This window comes from Salmo salar, chromosome ssa17 (assembly GCF_905237065.1).
Source record: "Salmo salar chromosome ssa17, Ssal_v3.1, whole genome shotgun sequence".
Classification (NCBI taxonomy): Eukaryota; Metazoa; Chordata; class Actinopteri; order Salmoniformes; family Salmonidae; genus Salmo; species Salmo salar.
The window spans coordinates 374,270-393,922 of record NC_059458.1 but is presented as its reverse complement, the minus strand read 5'-3'; the positions used below and the strand labels follow the sequence as shown (position 1 = coordinate 393,922).

The 19,653-nt window shown below is 42.0% G+C and overlaps 1 protein-coding gene across 1 annotated transcript in view; it reads right to left on the bottom strand.

Annotated features, from left to right (window-relative positions):
- The window catches only part of LOC123728112 (CD44 antigen), a 39,941-nt gene that overhangs the window by 4,996 nt on the left and 15,292 nt on the right, over window positions 1–19,653 (bottom strand). The window contains exons 3-5 of the mRNA XM_045698697.1: window positions 18,237–18,376; window positions 17,940–18,038; window positions 2,218–2,769 (exon numbers count right to left, since the gene is read on the bottom strand). Of these exons, the coding sequence (XP_045554653.1) occupies window positions 2,218–2,769; window positions 17,940–18,038; window positions 18,237–18,376 (791 nt within the window). The remainder of the gene's footprint in view (window positions 1–2,217; window positions 2,770–17,939; window positions 18,039–18,236; window positions 18,377–19,653) is intronic.

Below are 19,653 nucleotides of genomic sequence, written 5' to 3'. Positions count from 1 at the left end.
TTGTCTCCCCCTCTACTTCTAAACTGTCTCATTGGATCACAGGTGTCAAACTCATTCCAAGGAGGGCCGAGCGTCTGCAGGTTTTCGCTCACCCCTGTACTTAATTTATGAATTATGGTCGCTAATTAGTAAGGAACTCCCCTCACCTGGTTGTTTACAGTAGGTCTTAACTGAAAGAAAAAAAAAAACCCGCAGACACTCTGCCCTCCGTCGAATGAGTTTGACACCCCTGCATTAAATGATCAAAATACAGAAATACATCTAATGAATAAGAATCCAATTATAATGTAATGAATAATAAAAGACTGTGGGCCAGCAGTTGTTATATTATAACACAACTTGGGGGTCCTCTTGATTACACTATTCACTATTCAAGACTAATGTGAATCTCAGTGGTGCAAAGTAGTGCACAAACACACCAGTATTAAGATAGATTTGACTGAATGATTCAGTGCTTCAAAATACAAGTTGATGGCCCATAGGAATACGCTATAGGAGCATTCAACCCAAATATTAGCTACTGTATTAAAAGGGTCTGTGTATTACATTAAATCACTGGATGCAGAGATTGTTTATATAGAGTTATTGTATTGAGAATTTGAGCCAGTACAGATGGGGAGTTGAGAGGAAGAGTCATGCTGAGGCACAGCCAGTGGTGTACTAGTGCTCCTCTCTTTCTCTCCTCTCTTTCACACTCTCCCTCATCCGGTCACAAGAGGGGGAGCCTTCTTCAAACAAACTCCACAGAGGAGAGGACACACAGAGAAAGACAAACTTTCAAGCCTCCATGGAATATTTCTTCATGAATGGTGGTCAATCTGAGTGCTTATTTTATTTGAAAGTGTCATCAAACTACAACTTTACCATTTGTTTTTTAGATTTACATTTACAGATTCTTCTTTCAGCAACCAGAGCTGACTATGCAAATGATTCCTTGCGCTTGAATATTTGTATATAAAGTTTTTATAACTAGTGCCAGATGTCTTCTTATATAACTCTAAATGCACACGGATATTACATTACAAACAAGAGTGGAAATGGGAGTTTTAATCCACAATCTATTTCACACGCCAACACCAGGGGGCGAGGTTAGTTCTTTAACTTCCCAGAGTCGGACCAAACTTTGCTGTGTGTGGATGGTAGGCTATCTGTTCCAAGAATCCTTCTCTGAGTTCTCAGACTTAGCACTTCCAAGATAATGTAAAGGATACTCACTTTTTATGTAAAGATAAAAACAGGTAAAGATGGTGCTAGTTATTACAGTCAGAGAAGGCTGTATTAGAGATTGCATGATAATGTGGAGAATGATGAACACTGAGATGTATATTTAGAGATTGATATGATTAAATGAATCACCTTGAAAGCACAGATTTTTGAGTCGCCTTGGTAACAGTAGTACAGTATAGCCAGAGGGCAGTGATGTTATATAGATATGTGTTGTCGTGATTCTGGCTAGACTCTGCCAGTTATTAAATGGCTTTGATTAATGATACGACTGAAGATGAACACATCAGTTGATACATCTTTAAACATTTTGTAAAACTTTTAAAACTATTTCTGTCATTATAGATGAATGTCATAGTATTAAACGTTTCATCATGGAGATGTCCATTTTTTGGTGGTGATTATATTTTTGTTTACAAAAACATAGCTAAATACATCTTTGTGTGGAAGCAAAAAGGCTATTTGAGATAAACACAGAATGTATCTTCAGGTTAGGCTTCCTAACCATATTCCACCAATTTCCTCTCTCTGGGGTGTAACCAGGGGGTGTAAAGAGGAACACCTCATGTAAACATTTATATATACCACACTGACTGGACAATGGTTGCTGGTTCAACATTTTGCAGCAGCAGCAGAATGATTGGCATCTGCATTAGGACCACAATGTACTGGGGGACTTCCTGCCCTTGAGTATCACAACTGCTATTTTTAGGCTCAGGGAAAGCTTTTGATTCATCCTGTCACATAAATCCTATATGAAAAGTATGATTGTTGCAGGGTAATGCCAGGCACTTGTTTTGTACCTCTTCTGTTTCTCTGTTCTGACATGATATATGATTTACTTGAGATGTATTTGTATTTTAAAGTGTGCTATTTAAATTAAATACATTGTCATTATAATTGTTCATGATAACAAACTGAATGACAAAGCAAAGCAAAAAACAGTATTCTGTATGTGATATTATGAATGTAACAAACAGAGTAATTCCTTACCCCCTCCTCCCTCCTCCTCCTCCTGCACATTCTCCTCGCTGGCTGAGCCCTGTGGTTCTCCTGGCTGTCCAACAGGTGGTGCAATAGAAGAGGCCCCCTCCTCAGTGACAGTCGGTAGCATCCCAGACCCGGTGGTGTCCTCCATCTCAGTGGCCAGCACCCCAGTGTGGCCGGCTGACTGGGTCTCATCCTCCTCAGTCTGCTCTTCCTCCCTGTCAGGGATCTCTGTGGCTGCCCCCTCTGAGGCCTCACCCTCAGCCCCTGATGTTGGTTCCTCTGGGCTAGCCTCAGTGGATGCAGGTTGGGTCGGGTCCACTTTCTCAACTACCTCAGTGGGGCTCTCGGCTCCCTGTTTCTCAGGTGCGGAGGTGGTGTCCACTGTGTCAGGCTCTGTGTTGGTTCTGTCCTCAGGCTTGGCTCTGTCCTCTGGGGTTGCCTCTGTGGCCTCTGGCTGTACCTGGTCCTGGTCCTCCACCACTGCTGGGGAATATGTCTGGATGTCTGTCTTCTCCTCTGGGACCTCCACTGTCTTAGACTGCTCTGTGGCTTCACCTGTGGGAAAACAGACCAGAAAGATGCATGAGCCCAGTTCTGATATTAAAACTATTATAAAACTATAACTATATAAAATTATAACTATATAAAACTATTATTCACAAAACACATCCTCTCATTCCAAGAGGTTATCCAAAATCTGTCAAGGTTGGATTGGTGAAAGCAATGGGGGGTAGACATGCTTTCATCTGTCCAATCACCTACTGTATAGATCAGTGATTACCATAAAGGGATGGAGAAGTGAAGGAAGCTTGTGGAGACTAGAGAGACAGCCCTGTAATTGACCTGGAGATGAATGGCCTGTCAGGTAGGTGATTGATAGCTTTTGTTTGTGTCTGCCAAGACTGCCTGGCCAGAAAGTTTCCAAGTGGATATCATCACGGTGATAAGCGATCTCACGCCTATCTTTTGACATCCATTATGTAACCTATGACATCATCTGTTGTGTACCAGAGTGTAATGATCTGTTTACCGGTCATTACAACGAGTTACACAGTCATTTCCACATGCATTTACTGTACTGTTTCTGTAGGAAATGAGAACATGGAAGATCGAATTACCAATAAATCATATCATATAAAAGATGTCTGTTGAGATAGCAATACATATCTATCTCCTTATTATTAAGACTGTGGTTTTCAGTACCGTAAATTCCGGACTATAAGCCGCAACATTTTTCCCAGGCTTTGAACCTCACGGCTTAAACAATGACGTGGCTAATATATGGATTTTTCCCGCTTTCAATTTTCTTTTCTCCAAAAAAACACATTCTGTGACGGGCTCAGTTTTTTGGCGGCATGAAGCTTTCATTAGACCAATGAAATTGCCGAATGGGTTAAGGTCAAACAACTTTTTTGTTTACTGTTTAGATTAAATCGAGCGCTCTCAAACTTCCCATCATTCTGATTACGGTAGTCATTTTGTCACCCTCATCATGGCAAAGACACGGAGAAATGCATATGATGCAGCTTTCGAGTTGAAGGCGATTGATCTGGCTGTTGGAAAAGGAAATAGAGCTGCTGCATGGGAGCTTGGTCTTAATGAGTCGATGATAAGACGTTGGAAACAGCAGCGTGAGGAATTGACTCAGTGCAAAAAGACAACTAAAGCTTACTGCAATTTTTTATTTTTTTTTACAAGCCGTGTTTCATTAAAGCCTATTTATTTTTGTTACAAGCCGTGTTTCGTTAAAGACTATTTATTTTTGTTACAAGCCGTGTTTCGTTAAAGCCTGTGTAAAGTTCATTTGTTTCAATGTACCGTAGGCACCTGCGGCTTATAGACATGTGTGGCTTATTTATGTTCAAAATAAAAAAAATGTTTTAATTCAGTGGGTACGGCTTAAATTCAGGTGCGCTTAATAGTCCGGAAATTACAGTATATTTGTCCTATTTCACATATGTGCACGTGTATATTAATACGCATATGCGAATTGTAAATTTGCTTTTTGCATATCCCACTCCCCCTGAGACACCCTCGGCGATCACAGCAAGGCTCTGCCATTATCAACAGCGACCCTGGAGGAAGTTGGGTTAACTAAAACAATTTAACTGCAAAAGTGGTTAAATTGATAGATATTTTGACACACCCCTTGAACTCAAACAGTGTAGAATAATGCATGGGTGGAGGGGTGGGCCACATAAGCAAGGTTGAGTGTGTCCTTCAATGGGTAAGGAGACAAAGTAGCCAGTGGTGGTTGTAGTTCTCAGGCCTGACCAGCTTGCACAGCTAACTGGTCAATCTGAGCAAGCTACAGCGACGAGTGTAGTATCCTTCCTGTGTGACTGGAAGGGGTATTGGGGTTGTGGAGTGATCAGTTTCCATTTCTACAGTTTGCTTGCATACCAAAGAGACCCTTTGACTAACTGGAATATTATCTCAGCCTGAATGATGCTGGGGATACTCCAGTAGTGGAATGGTTGGTTGTCTGGTTGTGAAGGACAGTCTGTGAAAGGGCTGTCACGAACAGACTTGCCTTTAGATCTTTCCAATGCATAGTTGGCCTCTGGAAGGAGTTTTTTTTAAATTTCGGTCCTACAGGTCACGAAGGTCCTACAGGTCACGTTCCACATATTTCTTTTATATTCCTTTGGAAGTCAGGTATGATTATAATTTGGCCGATATTAACTGTGGGTGGTTGGCATTGATTACAGACTGGGGCAAGCCCAGCAGGAGTTGTGGAGAGTGACATGAGGGTGACCTCAGGTTACTTAGAGGTTAGTCAAAGTGTAGCTAGGTCATAGACTATGACAAAGAAGTGTTGGTTGTAAGGGACATAGCACAGCTCCACACACTACCATTCAAAAGTTTGGGGTCAGTAAAAAATGTCCTTGTTTTTTAAAGAAAAGCACATTTTTCTGTATATTAAAATAACATCAAATCGATCAGAAATACAGTCTAGACATTGTTAATGTTGTAAATGACTATTGTAGCTGGAAACGGCAGATGGAATATCTACATAGGCGTACATTATCAGCAATAATCACTCCTGTGTTCCAATGGCACGTTGTGTTAGCTAATCCAAGTTTATCATTTTAAAAGGCTAACTGATCATTAGAAAACCCTTTTGCAATTATGTTAGCACAGTTGCAAACTGTTGTTCTGATTAAAGAAGCAATACAACTCTCCTTCTTTACACTAGTTGAGTATCTGGAGCATCAGCATTTGTGGGTTCGATTACAGGCTCAAAATGGCCAGACACAAAGACGTTTCTTCTGAAACTCGTCAGTCTATTCTTGTTCTGAGAAATTAAGGCTATTCCATGTGAGAAATTGCCAAGAAACTGAAGATCTGGTACAACACTGTGCACTACTCCCTTCACAGAACAGAGCAAACTGGCTCTAACCAGAATAGAAAGAGGAGTGGGAGTCCCCGGTGCAAAACTGAGCAAGAGGACAAGTACATTAGAGTGTCTAGTTTGAGAAACAGACACCTCACAAGTCCTCAACTGGCAGCTTCATTAAATAGTACCCGCAAAACACCAGTCTCGACGTCAACAGTAAAGAAGCGACTCCAGGATGCTGACTTACTAGGCAGAGTTGCAAAGAAAAAGCCATATTTCAGACTGGCCAATAAAAAGAAAAGATTAAGATGGGCAAAAGAACACAGACACTGGACAGAGGAACTCTGCCTAAAAGGCCAGCATCCCAAACTTTTGAATGGTAGTGTACATTTGAAGGTGATCCCTCGGCTTTGATGGACAGTAAAAGGTTTGCAGAGGAGGTGGAGCTTGTCAAACATGGTGCTCAAAGACCACTATCTCACAGTCAATCCCCAGCCACAGTCAATTCTAATATGGATGTTGGGATTACTGCAGTTTCCCAGACCAATGCATGATTCACGTGAGTCCAGTTCAGGTGCCACATGGGCTGGCCAGCCATTGTTGTTAGCAAAATAGGTACATATGAGGACAATGCACGGCAGCAATTTCCAGATGGCATTTTGGCTGTTGAATGGCCTCCTGACATGTGGAAGTCCAGTTCCATGGTCTCTAGTAACTGCCTAAGGGAAGGACTGACGGTGAAGTGGGCCTATCAAGGAAAGTTAATGTTTAGCCCCAATAAGTTTATGGCATTTCTTGTCAATGATTGTCAGGCTATGTTGGTTCATTGTAGTGAACACCTACCTTGTGGGCTTGTCATGTGTGGTAGCATCCTCCCCATACAACATACAGTGAGAGAAAAAAGTATTTGATCCCCTGCTGATTTTGTACGTTTGCCCACTAACAAAGAAATGATCAGTCTATAATTTTAATGGTAGGTTTATTTGAACAGTGAGAGACAGAATAACAACAAAAAATCCAGGAAAACGCATGTCAGAAATGATAGAAATTGATTTGCATTTTAATGAGGGAAATAAGTATTTGACCCCCTCTCAATCAGAAAGATTTCTGGCTCCCAGGTGTCTTTTATAGAGGTAACGAGCTGAGATTAGGAGCACACTCTTAAAGGGAGTGCTCCTAATCTCAGTTTGTTACCTGTATAAAAGACACCTGTCCACAGAATCAATCAATCAATCAGATTCCAAACTCTCCACCATGGCCAAGACCAAAGAGCTCTCCAAGGATGTCAGGGACAAGACTGGAGACCTACACAAGGCTGGAATGGGCTACAAGACCATCGCCAAGCAGCTTGGTGAGAAGGTGACAACAGTTGGTGCGATTATTCGCAAATGGAAGAAACACAAAAGAACTGTCAATCTCCCTCGGCCTGGGGCTCCATGCAAGATCTCACCTCGTGGAGTTGCAATGATCATGAGAATGGTGAGGAATCAGCCCAGAACTACACGGGAGGATCTTGTCAATGATCTCAAGGCAGCTGGGACCATAGTCACCAAGAAAACAATTGGTAACACACTACGCCGTGAAGGACTGAAAACCTGCAGCGCCCGCAAGGTCCCCCCTGCTCAAGAAAGCACATATACATGCCCGTCTGAAGTTTGCCAATGAACATCTGAATGATTCAGAGGACAACTGGGTGAATGTGTTGTGGTCAGATGAGACCAAAATGGAGCTCTTTGGCATCAACTCAACTCGCCGTGTTTGGAGGAGGAGGAATGCTGCCTATGACACCAAGAACACCATCCCCACCGTCAAACATGGAGTTGGAAACATTATGCTTTGGGGGGTTTTTCTGCTAAGGGGACACGACAACTTCACCACATCAAAGAGACGATGGACAGGGCCATGTACCGTCAAATCTTGGTAGAGAACCTCCTTCCCTCAGCCAGGGCATTGAAAATGGGTCGTGGATGGGTATTCCAGCATGACAATGACCAAAAACACACTGCCAAGGCAACAAAGGAGTGGCTCAAAAGAAGCACATTAAGGTCCTGGAGTGGCTTAGCCAGTCTCCAGACCTTAATCCCATAGAAAATCTGTGGAGGGGAGCTGAAGGTTCGAGTTGCCAAACGTCAGCCTCGAAACCTTAATGACTTGGAGAAGATCTGTAAAGAGGAGTGGGACAAAATCCCTCCTGAGATGTGTGCAAACCTGGAGGCCAACTACAAGAAACGTCTGACCTCTGTGATTGCCAACAAGGCTTTTGCCACCAAGTACTAAGTCATGTTTTGCAGAGGGGTCAAATACTTATTTCCCTCATTAAAATGCAAACAATTTATACAATTTTTGACATGTGTTTTTCTGGATTGTTTTGTTGTTATTCTGTCTCTCACTGTTTAAATAAACCTACCATTAAAATCATAGACTGATCATTTCTTTGTCAGTGGGCAAACGTTCAAAATCAGCAGGGGATCAAATACCTTTTCCCTCACTATAACTGTCACCAAGTCAACATACAGTTGAAGACAGAAGTTTACATACACTTTAGCCAAATACAATTAAACTCAGTTTTTCACAATTCTTGACATTTAATCCTAGTAAAAATTCCCTTTCTTTCAGCTTTCATTTCTTTCATCACATTCCCAGTGGGTCAGAAGTTTACATACATTAGGATTTGGTAGCATTTTCTTTAAATTGTTTAACTTGGGTCAAACATTTTGGGTAGCCTTCCACAAGCTTCCCACAATAAGTGGGGTGAATTTTGGCCCATTCCTCCTGACAGAGCTGGAGTAACAGAGTCAGGAAGACCCTTTTGCAACCAAGTTTTAACTTCCTGACTGATGTCTTGAGATGTTGCTTCAATATATCCACATCATTTTCCCTCCTCATGAAGCCATCTATTTTGTGAAGTGCACCAGTAATTCATGCAGCAAAACTCCCCACAACATGACGCTGCCACCCCCGTGCTTCACGGTTGGGATGGTGTTCTTCAGCTTGCAAGCCTCCCCCTTTTTCCGCAAACATAACGATGGTCATTATGACCAAACAGTTCTATTTTTGTTTCATCAGAGCAGAAGACATTTCTCCAGAAAGAACGATCTTTGTCCCCATGTGCAGTTGGAAACCGTAGTCTGGCTTATTTATGGTGGTTTTGGAGCAGTGGTTTCTTCCTTGCTGAGCGGCCTTTCAGGTTATGTCGATATAGGAATCGTTTTACTGTGGATAAAGATACTTTTGATCCTGTTTCCTCCAGCATCTTCACAAGGTCCTTTGCTGTTGTTCTGGGATTGATTTGCACTTTTCGCACAAAAGTACGTTCATCTCTAGGAGACAGAATGCGTCTCTTTCCTGAGCAGTATGACGGCTGCGTAGTCCCATGGTGTTTATACTTGCATACTATTGTTTGTACAGATGAACGTGGTACCCTCATGTGTTTGGAAATTGCTCCAAAGGATGAACGAGACTTGTGGAGGTCTATAATTGTTTTTCTGAGGTCTTGGCTGATTTCTTTTGATTTTCCCATGATGTCAAGCACTGAGTTTAAAGGTAGGCCTTGAAATACATCCACAGGTACACCTCCAATTGACTCAAATGATGTCAATTAGCCTATCAGAAGCTTCTAAAGCCATGACATAATTTTCTGGAATTTTCCAAGCTGTTTAAAGGCACAGTCAACTTAGTGTATGTAAACTTCTGACCCACTGGAATTGTGATACAGTGAATTATAAGTGAAATAATCTGTCTGTAAACAATTGCTGGAAATATTACTTGTGTCATGCACAAGGTAGATGTCCTAACCGACTTGCCAAAACTATAGTTTGTTAACAAGAAATTTGTGAAGTGGTTGAAAAAAGAGTTTTAATGACTCCAACCTAAGTGTATGTAAACTTCTGACTTCAACTGTATATTTTAATAGCAATATAATAGCTTTTGGTTTCTAATACTATCAGATTACAACATGGTTTACAAGACTCTAGGAGACAGAACACACCTCCTTCCTGAGCAAAAGGAGATATCACATTTACATACAGTAATTATTCAGACCCTTTACTCAGTACTTTGTTGAAGCACCTTTGGCAGTGATTACAGCCTCGACTTTTCTTGGGTATGACGGTACAAGCTTGGCACATCTGTATTTGGGGAGTTTCTCACATTCATCTCTGCAGATCCTCTCAAGCTCTGTCAGGTTGGATGGAGAGTGTAGCTGCACAGTTATTTTCAGGTCTCTCCAGAGATTTTTGATCGGGTTCGAGTCCGGGCTCTGGCTGGGCCACTCAAGGACATTCAGAGACTTGTCCCAAAGCCACTCCTGCATTGTCTTGGTTGTGTGCTTAGGGTAGTTGTCCTGTTGAAAGGTGATCCTTCACCCCAGTCTGAGGTCCTGAGTGCTTTGGAGCAGGTTTTCATCAAGGATCTCTCTGTACTTTACTCTGTTCATCATTCCCTTGAATGATTCCCTCAATTAACTTGACTAACCTGTTCCCCCTCAAATTGACTCGGTACCGGTACCCCCTGTATATAGTATCGTTATTGTTATTTTATTGTTGCTCTTTTATTTTTGTTTATTTAGTTAATATTTTTCTTAACTCTTATTATTCTTAAAACTGCATTGTTAGTTAAGGGTTTAAGGGCTTGTAAGTAAGCATTTCATGTTAAGGTCTACACCTGTAGTATTCGGCACATGTGACAATACAATTTGTTTTTGATTTGATATATATACAGCACCAGTCAAAACTTTGGACACAACTACTCATTCAAGGGTTTTTCTTTATCTGTCCTATTTTCTACATTGTAGAATAACAGTAAAGACATCACAACTATGAGATAACACATATGGAATCATGTTGTAACCAAAAAGTGTTAAACAAATCAAAATATATTTTAGATTCTTAAAAGTAAGTGATTTGAGTGCTTTGATGACAGCTTTGCACACTCTTGGCATTCTCTCAATCAACGTCACCTGGAAATAGCCCTTACACTGCCTGGAGGTGTTGGGTCATTGTCGCGTTGAAAAACGAATTACAGTCCCACTAAGCCCAAACCAGATGGGATGGAGTATTGCCTGAATGCTGTGGTAGCCATACTGGTTAAGTGTGCCTTGAATTCTAAATAAATCACTCACACTGTCACAAGCAAAGCATCCCCACACCATCACACCCCTCCTCCATGCTTCACGGTGGGAACGACACATGCGGAGATTATCTGTTCACCTACACTGCGTCTCACAAAGAAACAAAAATATCTAGTTTGGACTCCAGACCAATGGACAGATTTCCACCGGTCCAATGTCCATGGCTTGTGTTTCTTGGCCGAAGCAAGTCTCTTCTTCTTATATGCGTCCTTTAGTAGGTGCCCATTGGGCGGCACAGAATTGACCCAGAGTCGTCTGTGTTTGGCCAGTGTAGGCCGTCATTGTAAATAAGAATTTGTTCTTAGCTGATTTGCCTAGTTAAATAAAGGTTAAATAAAGGTTAAATATATCTTTTTTAAAGTAGTGGTTTCTTTGCAGCAATTTGACCATGGAGGCCTGATTCACACATTCTCTTCTGAACAATTAATGTTGAGTTGTGTCTGTTACATGAACTCTGTGAAGCATTTATTTGGGCTGCAATCTCAGGTGCAGTTAACTCTAATGAACTTATCCTCTGCAGCAGAGATAACTCTGGGTCTTGTGGCGGTCTTCGTGGGAGCCAGTTTTATCATAGCGCTTGATAGTTTTTTCGGCAGCACTTGAAACTTTCAAAGTTCTTGAAATGTCCGCATTGACTGACCTCAATGTCTTAAAACTTCTTAAGGATAGTCCCCTTTTTTTCAATTTTCGCCTAAATTACATACCCAAATCTAACTGCCTGTAGCTCAGGCCCTGAAGCAAGGATATGCATATTCTTGGTACCATTTGAAAGGAAACACTGTAAAGTGTGTGGAAATGTGAAATTGAATGTAGGAGAATATAACACAGTAGATATGGTAGAAGAAAATACAAAAAAAAAACAACCAGTGTTTTTTTACCACCATCTTTGAAATGCAAGAGAAGGTCACTGTTATAGCCATCACTCTGGTAATTTCGATAGTGTCCACAAGATGGAAGCAGTGTATGTGCAAAGTTTCAGATGGATAACTTGAAGTATGAGCGAACAACATGACATTTAGTGTGAAGTCACCCAGGTACATTTGGGCAAATCGTTGAGAAGATATTTGCATTCATATTACATATTTCTGCAAGAATATCATAAAATCTGTATACTTGGACTTTGATTTAGCTTTTCCAGTATTAGTAGCCATATTATAAGTTCAACATTTGCAAAACAACCAGATTTCATAACTCTGAATACATTTTGTGACAGATACAGGGTTTACTCCCGTAAAGCCCAGCTCATTGCCTATCTAGCTAGCTTTGTTTGACCCCGATTGGTGCTTATTTGACAATGTTAGAGTTGATCAAGTGAAATGATTTTCGCAGTAATAGCTACTGTAAATTGGACAGTGCAGTTATATTAACAAGTTATAAGACACTTATATGTACCGGCATTTGTTGTTTTTCTAAAATCTGCGATCGTGACACAAGACGCTGCATGATTGTCACAGGTTATGTCGTGGTGTTGGAGAGAGGACCAAAATGCAGCAGAGTGGTGGATAATAATTTTCTTTTAACCTGTTGGGGCTAGGGGGCAGGATTTTCACGGCTGGATAAAAAACGTACCCGATTTAATCTGGTTACTAATCCTACCCAGTAACTAGAATATGCATATACTTATTATATATGGATAGAAAACACCCTAAAGTTTCTAAAACTGTTTGAATGGTGTCTGTGAGTATAACAGAACTCATTTGGCAGGCAAAACCCTGAGACATTTTCTGACAGGAAGTGGATACCTGATGTGTTGAATTACCTTTAAGCCTATGCCATTGAAACACACAGGGGTTGATTAATGTTTTGGCACTTCCTATTGCTTCCACTAGATGTCACCAGCCTTTACAAAGTGTTTTGAGTCTTTTACTGTGAGATCTGACCGAACAAGAGCCATGGAACGGTGATGGCCGATTAGACTCTGGCGCGAAGTTCATGTTGGGTACCCTCGTTCCAATACGTTCTAAAAGAGAATGCATTCGTCCACCTTGAATACTATTCATGTTCTGGTTAAAAAAGGCACTAATGATTTATGCTATACAACGTTTGACATGTTTGAACGAACGTAAATATATTTTTTCCCCTCGTTCATGACGAGAAGTCCGGCTGGCTTAGATCATGTGCTAACAACACGGAGCTTTTTGGATATAAATGATGAGCTTTTTTGAACAAAACTACATTCGTTATGGACCTGGGATTCCTGGAAGTGACATCGGATGAAGAGAATCAAAGGTAATGGATTATTTACATAGTATTTTCGATTTTAGATCTCTCCAACATGGCCGTTTGTCTGTATAGCAAAGCATATTTTTCTGGGCGCAGTGCTCAGATTATTGCAAAGTGTGATTTCCCAGTAAGGTTATTTTTAAATCTGGCAAGTTGATTGCGTTCAAGAGATGTAAATCTATAATTCTTTAACCTGTTAGGGCTAGGGGGCAGTATTGACACGGCTGGATAAAAAAACATACCCGATTTAATCTGGTTACCACTCCTACCCAGTAACTAGAATATGCATATACTTATTACATATGGATAGAAAACACCCTACATTTTCTAAAACTGTTTGAATGGTGTCTGTGAGTATAACAGAACTCATTTGGCAGGCAAAACCCTGAGACATTTTCTGACAGGAAGTGGATACCTGATGTGTTGTATTACCTTTAAACCTATCCCATTGAAAAACACAGGGGCTGAGGAATATTTTGGCACTTCCTATTGCTTCCACTAGATGTCACCAGCCTTTACAAAGTGTTTTGAGTCTTCTGGAGGGAGATCTGACCGAACAAGAGCCATGGAACGATGATGGCCCATTAGACACCTGGCGCGCGAGTTCATGTTGGGTACCCTCGTTCCAATACGTTATAAAAGAGTATGCATTCGTCCACCTTGAATATTATTCATGTTCTGGTTAAAAAAGGCCCTAATGATTTATGCTATACAACGTTTGACATGTTTGAACGAACGTAAATATATTTTTTCCCCTCGTTCATGACGAGAAGTCCGGCTGGCTTAGATCATGTGCTAACAAGACGGAGATTTTTGGACATAAATGATGAGCTTTTTTGAACAAAACTACATTCGTTATGGACCTGTGATACCTGGAAGTGACATCTGATGAAGAGAATCAAAGGTAATGGATTATTTACATAGTATTTTCGATTTTAGATCTCCCCAACATGACGTCTAGTCTGTATCGCAACACGTATTTTTCTGGGCGCAGTGCTCAGATTATTGCAAAGTGTGATTTCCCAGTAAGGTTATTTTTAAATCTGGCAAGTTGATTGCGTTCAAGAGATGTAAATCTATAATTCTTTAATTGACAATATAATATTTTACCAATGTTTTCTAATTTTAATTATTTAATTTGTGGTGCTGATTTGACTGCCGGTTATTGGAGGGAAACGATTTCCTCAACATCAATGCAATAGTAAAACGCTGTTTTTGGATATAAATATGAACTTGATAGAACTAAAAATGCATGCATTGTCTAACATAATGTCCTAGGAGTGTCATCTGATGGAGATTGTAAAAGGTTAGTGCATCATTTTAGCTGGTATTATGGTTTTGGTGACGCCTGTCTTTGAATTGACAAAACATTACACACAGCTATTGTCAATGTACTCTCCTAACATAATCTAACTTTATGCTTTCGCCGTAAAACCTTTTTGAAATCAGACAACGTGGTTAGATTAAGGAGATGTTTATCTTTCAAAGGGTGTAAGATAGTTGTATGTTTGAAAAATTTGAATTTTGACATTTATTTGGTTTCAAATTTGCCGCTCTTGAAATGCACCTGCTGTTGATAGGGTGCACCACGGGTGGCACGCTAGCATCCCACATAGCCCCAAGAAGTTAATGAGACACACGCAAAGCATCCACAGTGAAAAAACAAAACAATAAATGATACTCACAACAGCAACAGTTTTGCAGGCTATACAAAACGCAGTGCAAAAACAACTACCCACAACCCCAAAGAAAAACACACACCACTATATAAGACTCCCAATCAAAGGCAACTCAACACACCTGCCTTCAATTGGGAGTCTAATCACCAACACAAACCCCTTAACATTCAATAAACCTGCCACATCCTGACCCAAAACTGATACCATACCTCCCTCTGCTGGTCAGGACGTGACAGTACCCCCCCCTCAAGGTGCAGACCCCGGAATGCACCTAACAACAGAAAATACAACAAAAAATGTAACCCCCAAAAAACAATTAACAATAACCCCTAAACAATAAGGGAGGAAAGGGAGGGTGGCTGCCGTCAACGACGGCACTGTGCTACACCCTCCCTCCCCAACCCACCTATCCTGGAGGTGGCTCAGGTGCAGGACGTGGACCTCGCTCCACCTTCGTCGTCGCCACTTCGGAGGACAGGCGGGCCACTCGGGCTGGGCCGGAGGACAGGAGGGCCACGCCGGAGGACAGGAGGGCCACTCGGGCTGGGCCGGAGGACAGGAGGGCCACTCGGGCTGGGCCGGAGGCCAGGCGGGCCACTCGGGCTGGGCCGGAGGACAGGCGGGCCACTCGGGCTGGGCCGGAGGACAGGCGGGCCACTCGGGCTGGGCCGGAGGACAGGCGGGCCACTCGGGCTGGGCCGGAGGACAGGCGGGCCACTCTGGCTGGGCCAGAGGACAGGCGGGCCAGTCGGGGTGGCCGGAGGACAGGCGGGCCACTCGGGCTGGGCCGGAGGACAGGAGGGCCAGTCTGGCAGGTCCGGGCAGTCGGGCCACTCTGGCAGCTCCGGGCAGTCGGGCCACTCTGGCAGCTCTGGGCAGTCGGGCCACTCTGGCAGCTCCGGGCAGTCGGGCCACTCTGGCAGCTCCGGGCAGTCGGGCCACTCTGGCGGCTCCGGGCAGTCGGTCGAGAGGTTAACCTCTCTAGGCTAGGCGGGACGAATTCGTCCCACCTACGTAACAGCCACTGCTATCCTGTGGCGCAATTTTCAAAACCTTAAAAATCCTATTACTTCAATTTCTCAAACATATGACTATTTTACAGCCATTTAAAGACAAGACTCTCGTTAATCTAACCACACTGTCCGATTTCAAAAAGGCTTTACAACGAAAGCAAAACATTAGATTATGTCAGCAGAGTACCAAGCCAGAAATAATCAGACACCCATTTTTCAAGCCAGCATATAATGTCACAAAAACCCAGAAGACAGCTAAATGCAGCACTCACCTTTGATGATCTTCATCAGATGACAACCCTAGGACATTATGTTATACAATACATGCATGTTTTGTTCAATCAAGTTCATATTTATATCAAAAACCAGCTTTTTACATTAGCATGTGACGTTCAGAACTAGCATACTTCCGGGGAATTCGCTAACATTTTACTAAATTACTCACGATAAACGTTCACAAAAAGCATAACAATTATTTTAAGAATTATAGATACAGACCTCCTCTATGCACTCGATATGTCCGATTTTAAAATAGCTTTTTGGTGAAAGCACATTTTGCAATATTCTAAGTACATAGCCCAGGCATCACGGGCTCGCTATTTAGACACCCGGCAAGTTTAGCACTCACCATAATCATATTTACTATTATAAAAGTTTGATTACCTTTTGTTGTCTTCGTCAGAATACACACCCAGGACTGCTACTTCAATAACAAATGTTGGTTTGGTCCAAAATAATCCATCGTTATATCCGAATAGCGGCGTTTTGTTCGATGCGTTCCAGACACTATCCGAAATAGTAAAGAAGTGTCGCGCGCATGGCGCAATTCGTGACAATAAAATTCTAAGTATTCCATTACCGTACTTCGAAGCATGTCAACCGCTGTTTAAAATCAATTTTTACAACATTTTTCTCGTAGAAAAGCGATAATATTCCGACAGGGAATCTCCTTTTCGGCAAACAGAGGAAAAAATCCCAAAGGCGGGGCGGTCGGGGTCACGCGCATAAGCCAGTGTCCCTTGATCGGCCACTTGAGAAAGGCGATAATGTGTTTCAGCCTGGGGCTGGAATGACGACATTCTGTTTTTTCCCGGGCTCTGAGCGCCTATGGACGACGTGGGAAGTGTCACGTTAGAGCAGAGATCCTTAGTAAATGATAGAGATGGAAAACAAGTTCAAGAAATGGTCAGACAGGCCACTTCCTGTAAAGGAATCTCTCAGGTTTTGACCTGCCATTTGAGTTCTGTTATACTCACAGACACCATTCAAACAGTTTTAGAAAATTTAGGGTGTTTTCTATCCATATGTAATAAGTATATGCATATTCTAGTTACTGGGTAGGAGTGGTAACCAGATTAAATCGGGTATGTTTTTATCCAGCCGTGTCAATACTGCCCCCTATCCTAAACAGGTTAATGAGACACACGCAAAGCATCCACAGTGAAAAAACAAAACAATAAATGATACTCACAACAGCAACAGTTTTGCAGGCTATACAAAACACAGTGCAAAAACAACTACCCACAACCCCAAAGAAAAACACACACCAATATGTAAGACTCCCAATCAAAGGCAACTCAACACACCTGCCTTCAATTGGGAGTCTAATCACCAACACAAACCCCTTAACATACAAAAAACCTGCCACATCCTGACCCAAAACTGATACCATACCTCCCTCTGCTGGTCAGGACATGACAATGATTTACAATTGTCCCGCCTATCCCTAAAAAGTTTTAAGTTTGCTGAAAATAAACACACTTGACAGTGAGAGGACGTTTCTTTTTTGCAGAGTTTATATAAAATCAAATTCCTCCACAAATAATTCCCAGATCAATACTTTAACTTGCCCGAATGGCACCAGAACATCAATATGAAATGTATTTAGAATTTTGATCTAGCAGTACGGTATGTTAATAATAAAAGCAGATTTACTTACCTCGGTGGAGACCCTTAGAACCTCAAGAGCTCCTGTGAACAGGTTAGGCAACGCAGGTGTCTATACTTCAACAGCAAAGTTAGATAAGACAGAAGTTTCCAAAGTAGGATCTTGTAAACAAAAAGGGAGTATTGTAAAGATCCACGGGTCTTAAGCGATAGTGTAAACCTTGTGACAGACTAGCCTCCTGTCCAGGGATTGGACTTGTACAAGAAAGCTGTCATATGCTACAGAATCAGGAGGCTCCTGCCCCTATGGGCTCGGACAGGGCTTACTTATTAGATAGTGTAGCTGCAGATTGGCATACTGTATGAAATACAGAGGAGATGGAAAATGTCATGATTTTGTTGATTCTCTTGATTGTGGTGTTGATAATGTAGATGGTGAAAAAGACGGGACTGACCTGCAGCATCAAAAGCAAGGTCTTTATCTGTCAACTGAACACTCTCTGGTCCTGTTGAATCAGGGTTGATGGCCAAATCACAGTTCTTCACAGACAAATCTGTCAAAATCAGAGGTTGGGATCAAGGATCAGAAATGAAGCAAAAATGTGCAATTGTCTCCAGCACATGTTACTGTTCAAGTTCTAAGAATGGCAAGAATCATTAAGATGTACAAGTGTTTTAGTGATTGTCTCTCAAGGAGCTCATGCCAAACCTGGTCAATATGAACTATGAACTATGAAAAAAGAAAAACTCACCTGATGCATGGAAACAGAAGGCATCAAAGGGTTGGTCCGGAGCGTCATGGTGGAAGAAGACTCCTGTCATGTTGTTGGCACAGTTAACATGGGCCTTCTGTCTGAGGATGGTGGTATTTCCGTTGCTGATCCAACCATATCTAAAATCAAATATTAGCATTTGGATTTCACGTGACTGTGAATACAGATATGCATCTGTTGGTCACAGATAACTTTTTTTTTAAATGTAGGGGCATGGATCAGAAAACCATTCACTATATGGTGTGACCACTAGTTGCCTCATGCTGCGCGATACATCTCCTTCGCATAGAGTTGATCATGCTGTTGATTGTGGCCTGTGGAATGTTGTACCACTCCTCTTTATTGTCTGTGAAAAGTTGCTGGATATTAGCGGGAAGTGGAAAACGCTGTCGTACTCGTCGACCGAGAGCATCTCAAACATGTTCAATAGGTTACATGTCTGGTGAGTATACAGGCCATGGAAGAACTGGGACATGGGGCCATGCATTATCATGCTGAAACATGAGGTTATTTTTTATTGAACCTTTATTTAACTAGGCAAGTCAGTTAAGAACACATTCTTATTTACAATGACGGACTACCCCGGCCAAACCCGGCCAATGCTGGGGCAATTGTGCGCCACCCTATGGGACTCCCAATCCCGGCCGAATGTGATGGAGCCTGGATTCGAACCAGGGACTGCAGTGACGCCTCTTGAACTGAGATGCAGTGCCTTAGACCGCTGCGCCTCTCGGGAGCCCTGAAATTATTTTGGGGGATGAATGGCACAACAATGGGCCTCAAGATCTCATCACGGTATCTCTTAACATCGAAAAAATGCAAATGTGTTCGTTGTCCATAGCTTATGCCTGCCTGTACCATAACCCCACCGCTCCAAAGGAACAATCTGTTCACAACGTTGACATGAGCAAACCGCTCTCCCACACGACGCCATACATGTGGTCTGCGGTCGTGAGGCCGATTGGACATACTGCTAAATTCTCTAAAACGAGGTTGGACGCGGCTCATGGTAGAAAAAACAACATTAAATTCTCTGGCAACAGCTCTGGTGGACATTGCTGCAGTCAGCATGCCAACTGCACGCTCCCTCAAAACTTGAGACATCTGTGGCATTGTGTTGTGAGACAAAACTGCAAATTTTTGAGTGGCCTTTTATTGTCCCCAAAACAAGGTGCACCTGTGTAATGATCATGCTGTTTAATAAGCTTATGGATATTCCACACCTCAGCTGGTTGGATTATCTTGGCAAAGGAGAAATGCTCACTAACAGTGATGTAAACAAATTTGTGCACAAAATTAGAGATAAATCAACTTTTTGTGCATATTGGACATTTCTGGGATCTTTTATTTCAGCTCACGAAACATGGGACCAACCCTTTACATGTTGCATTTATAT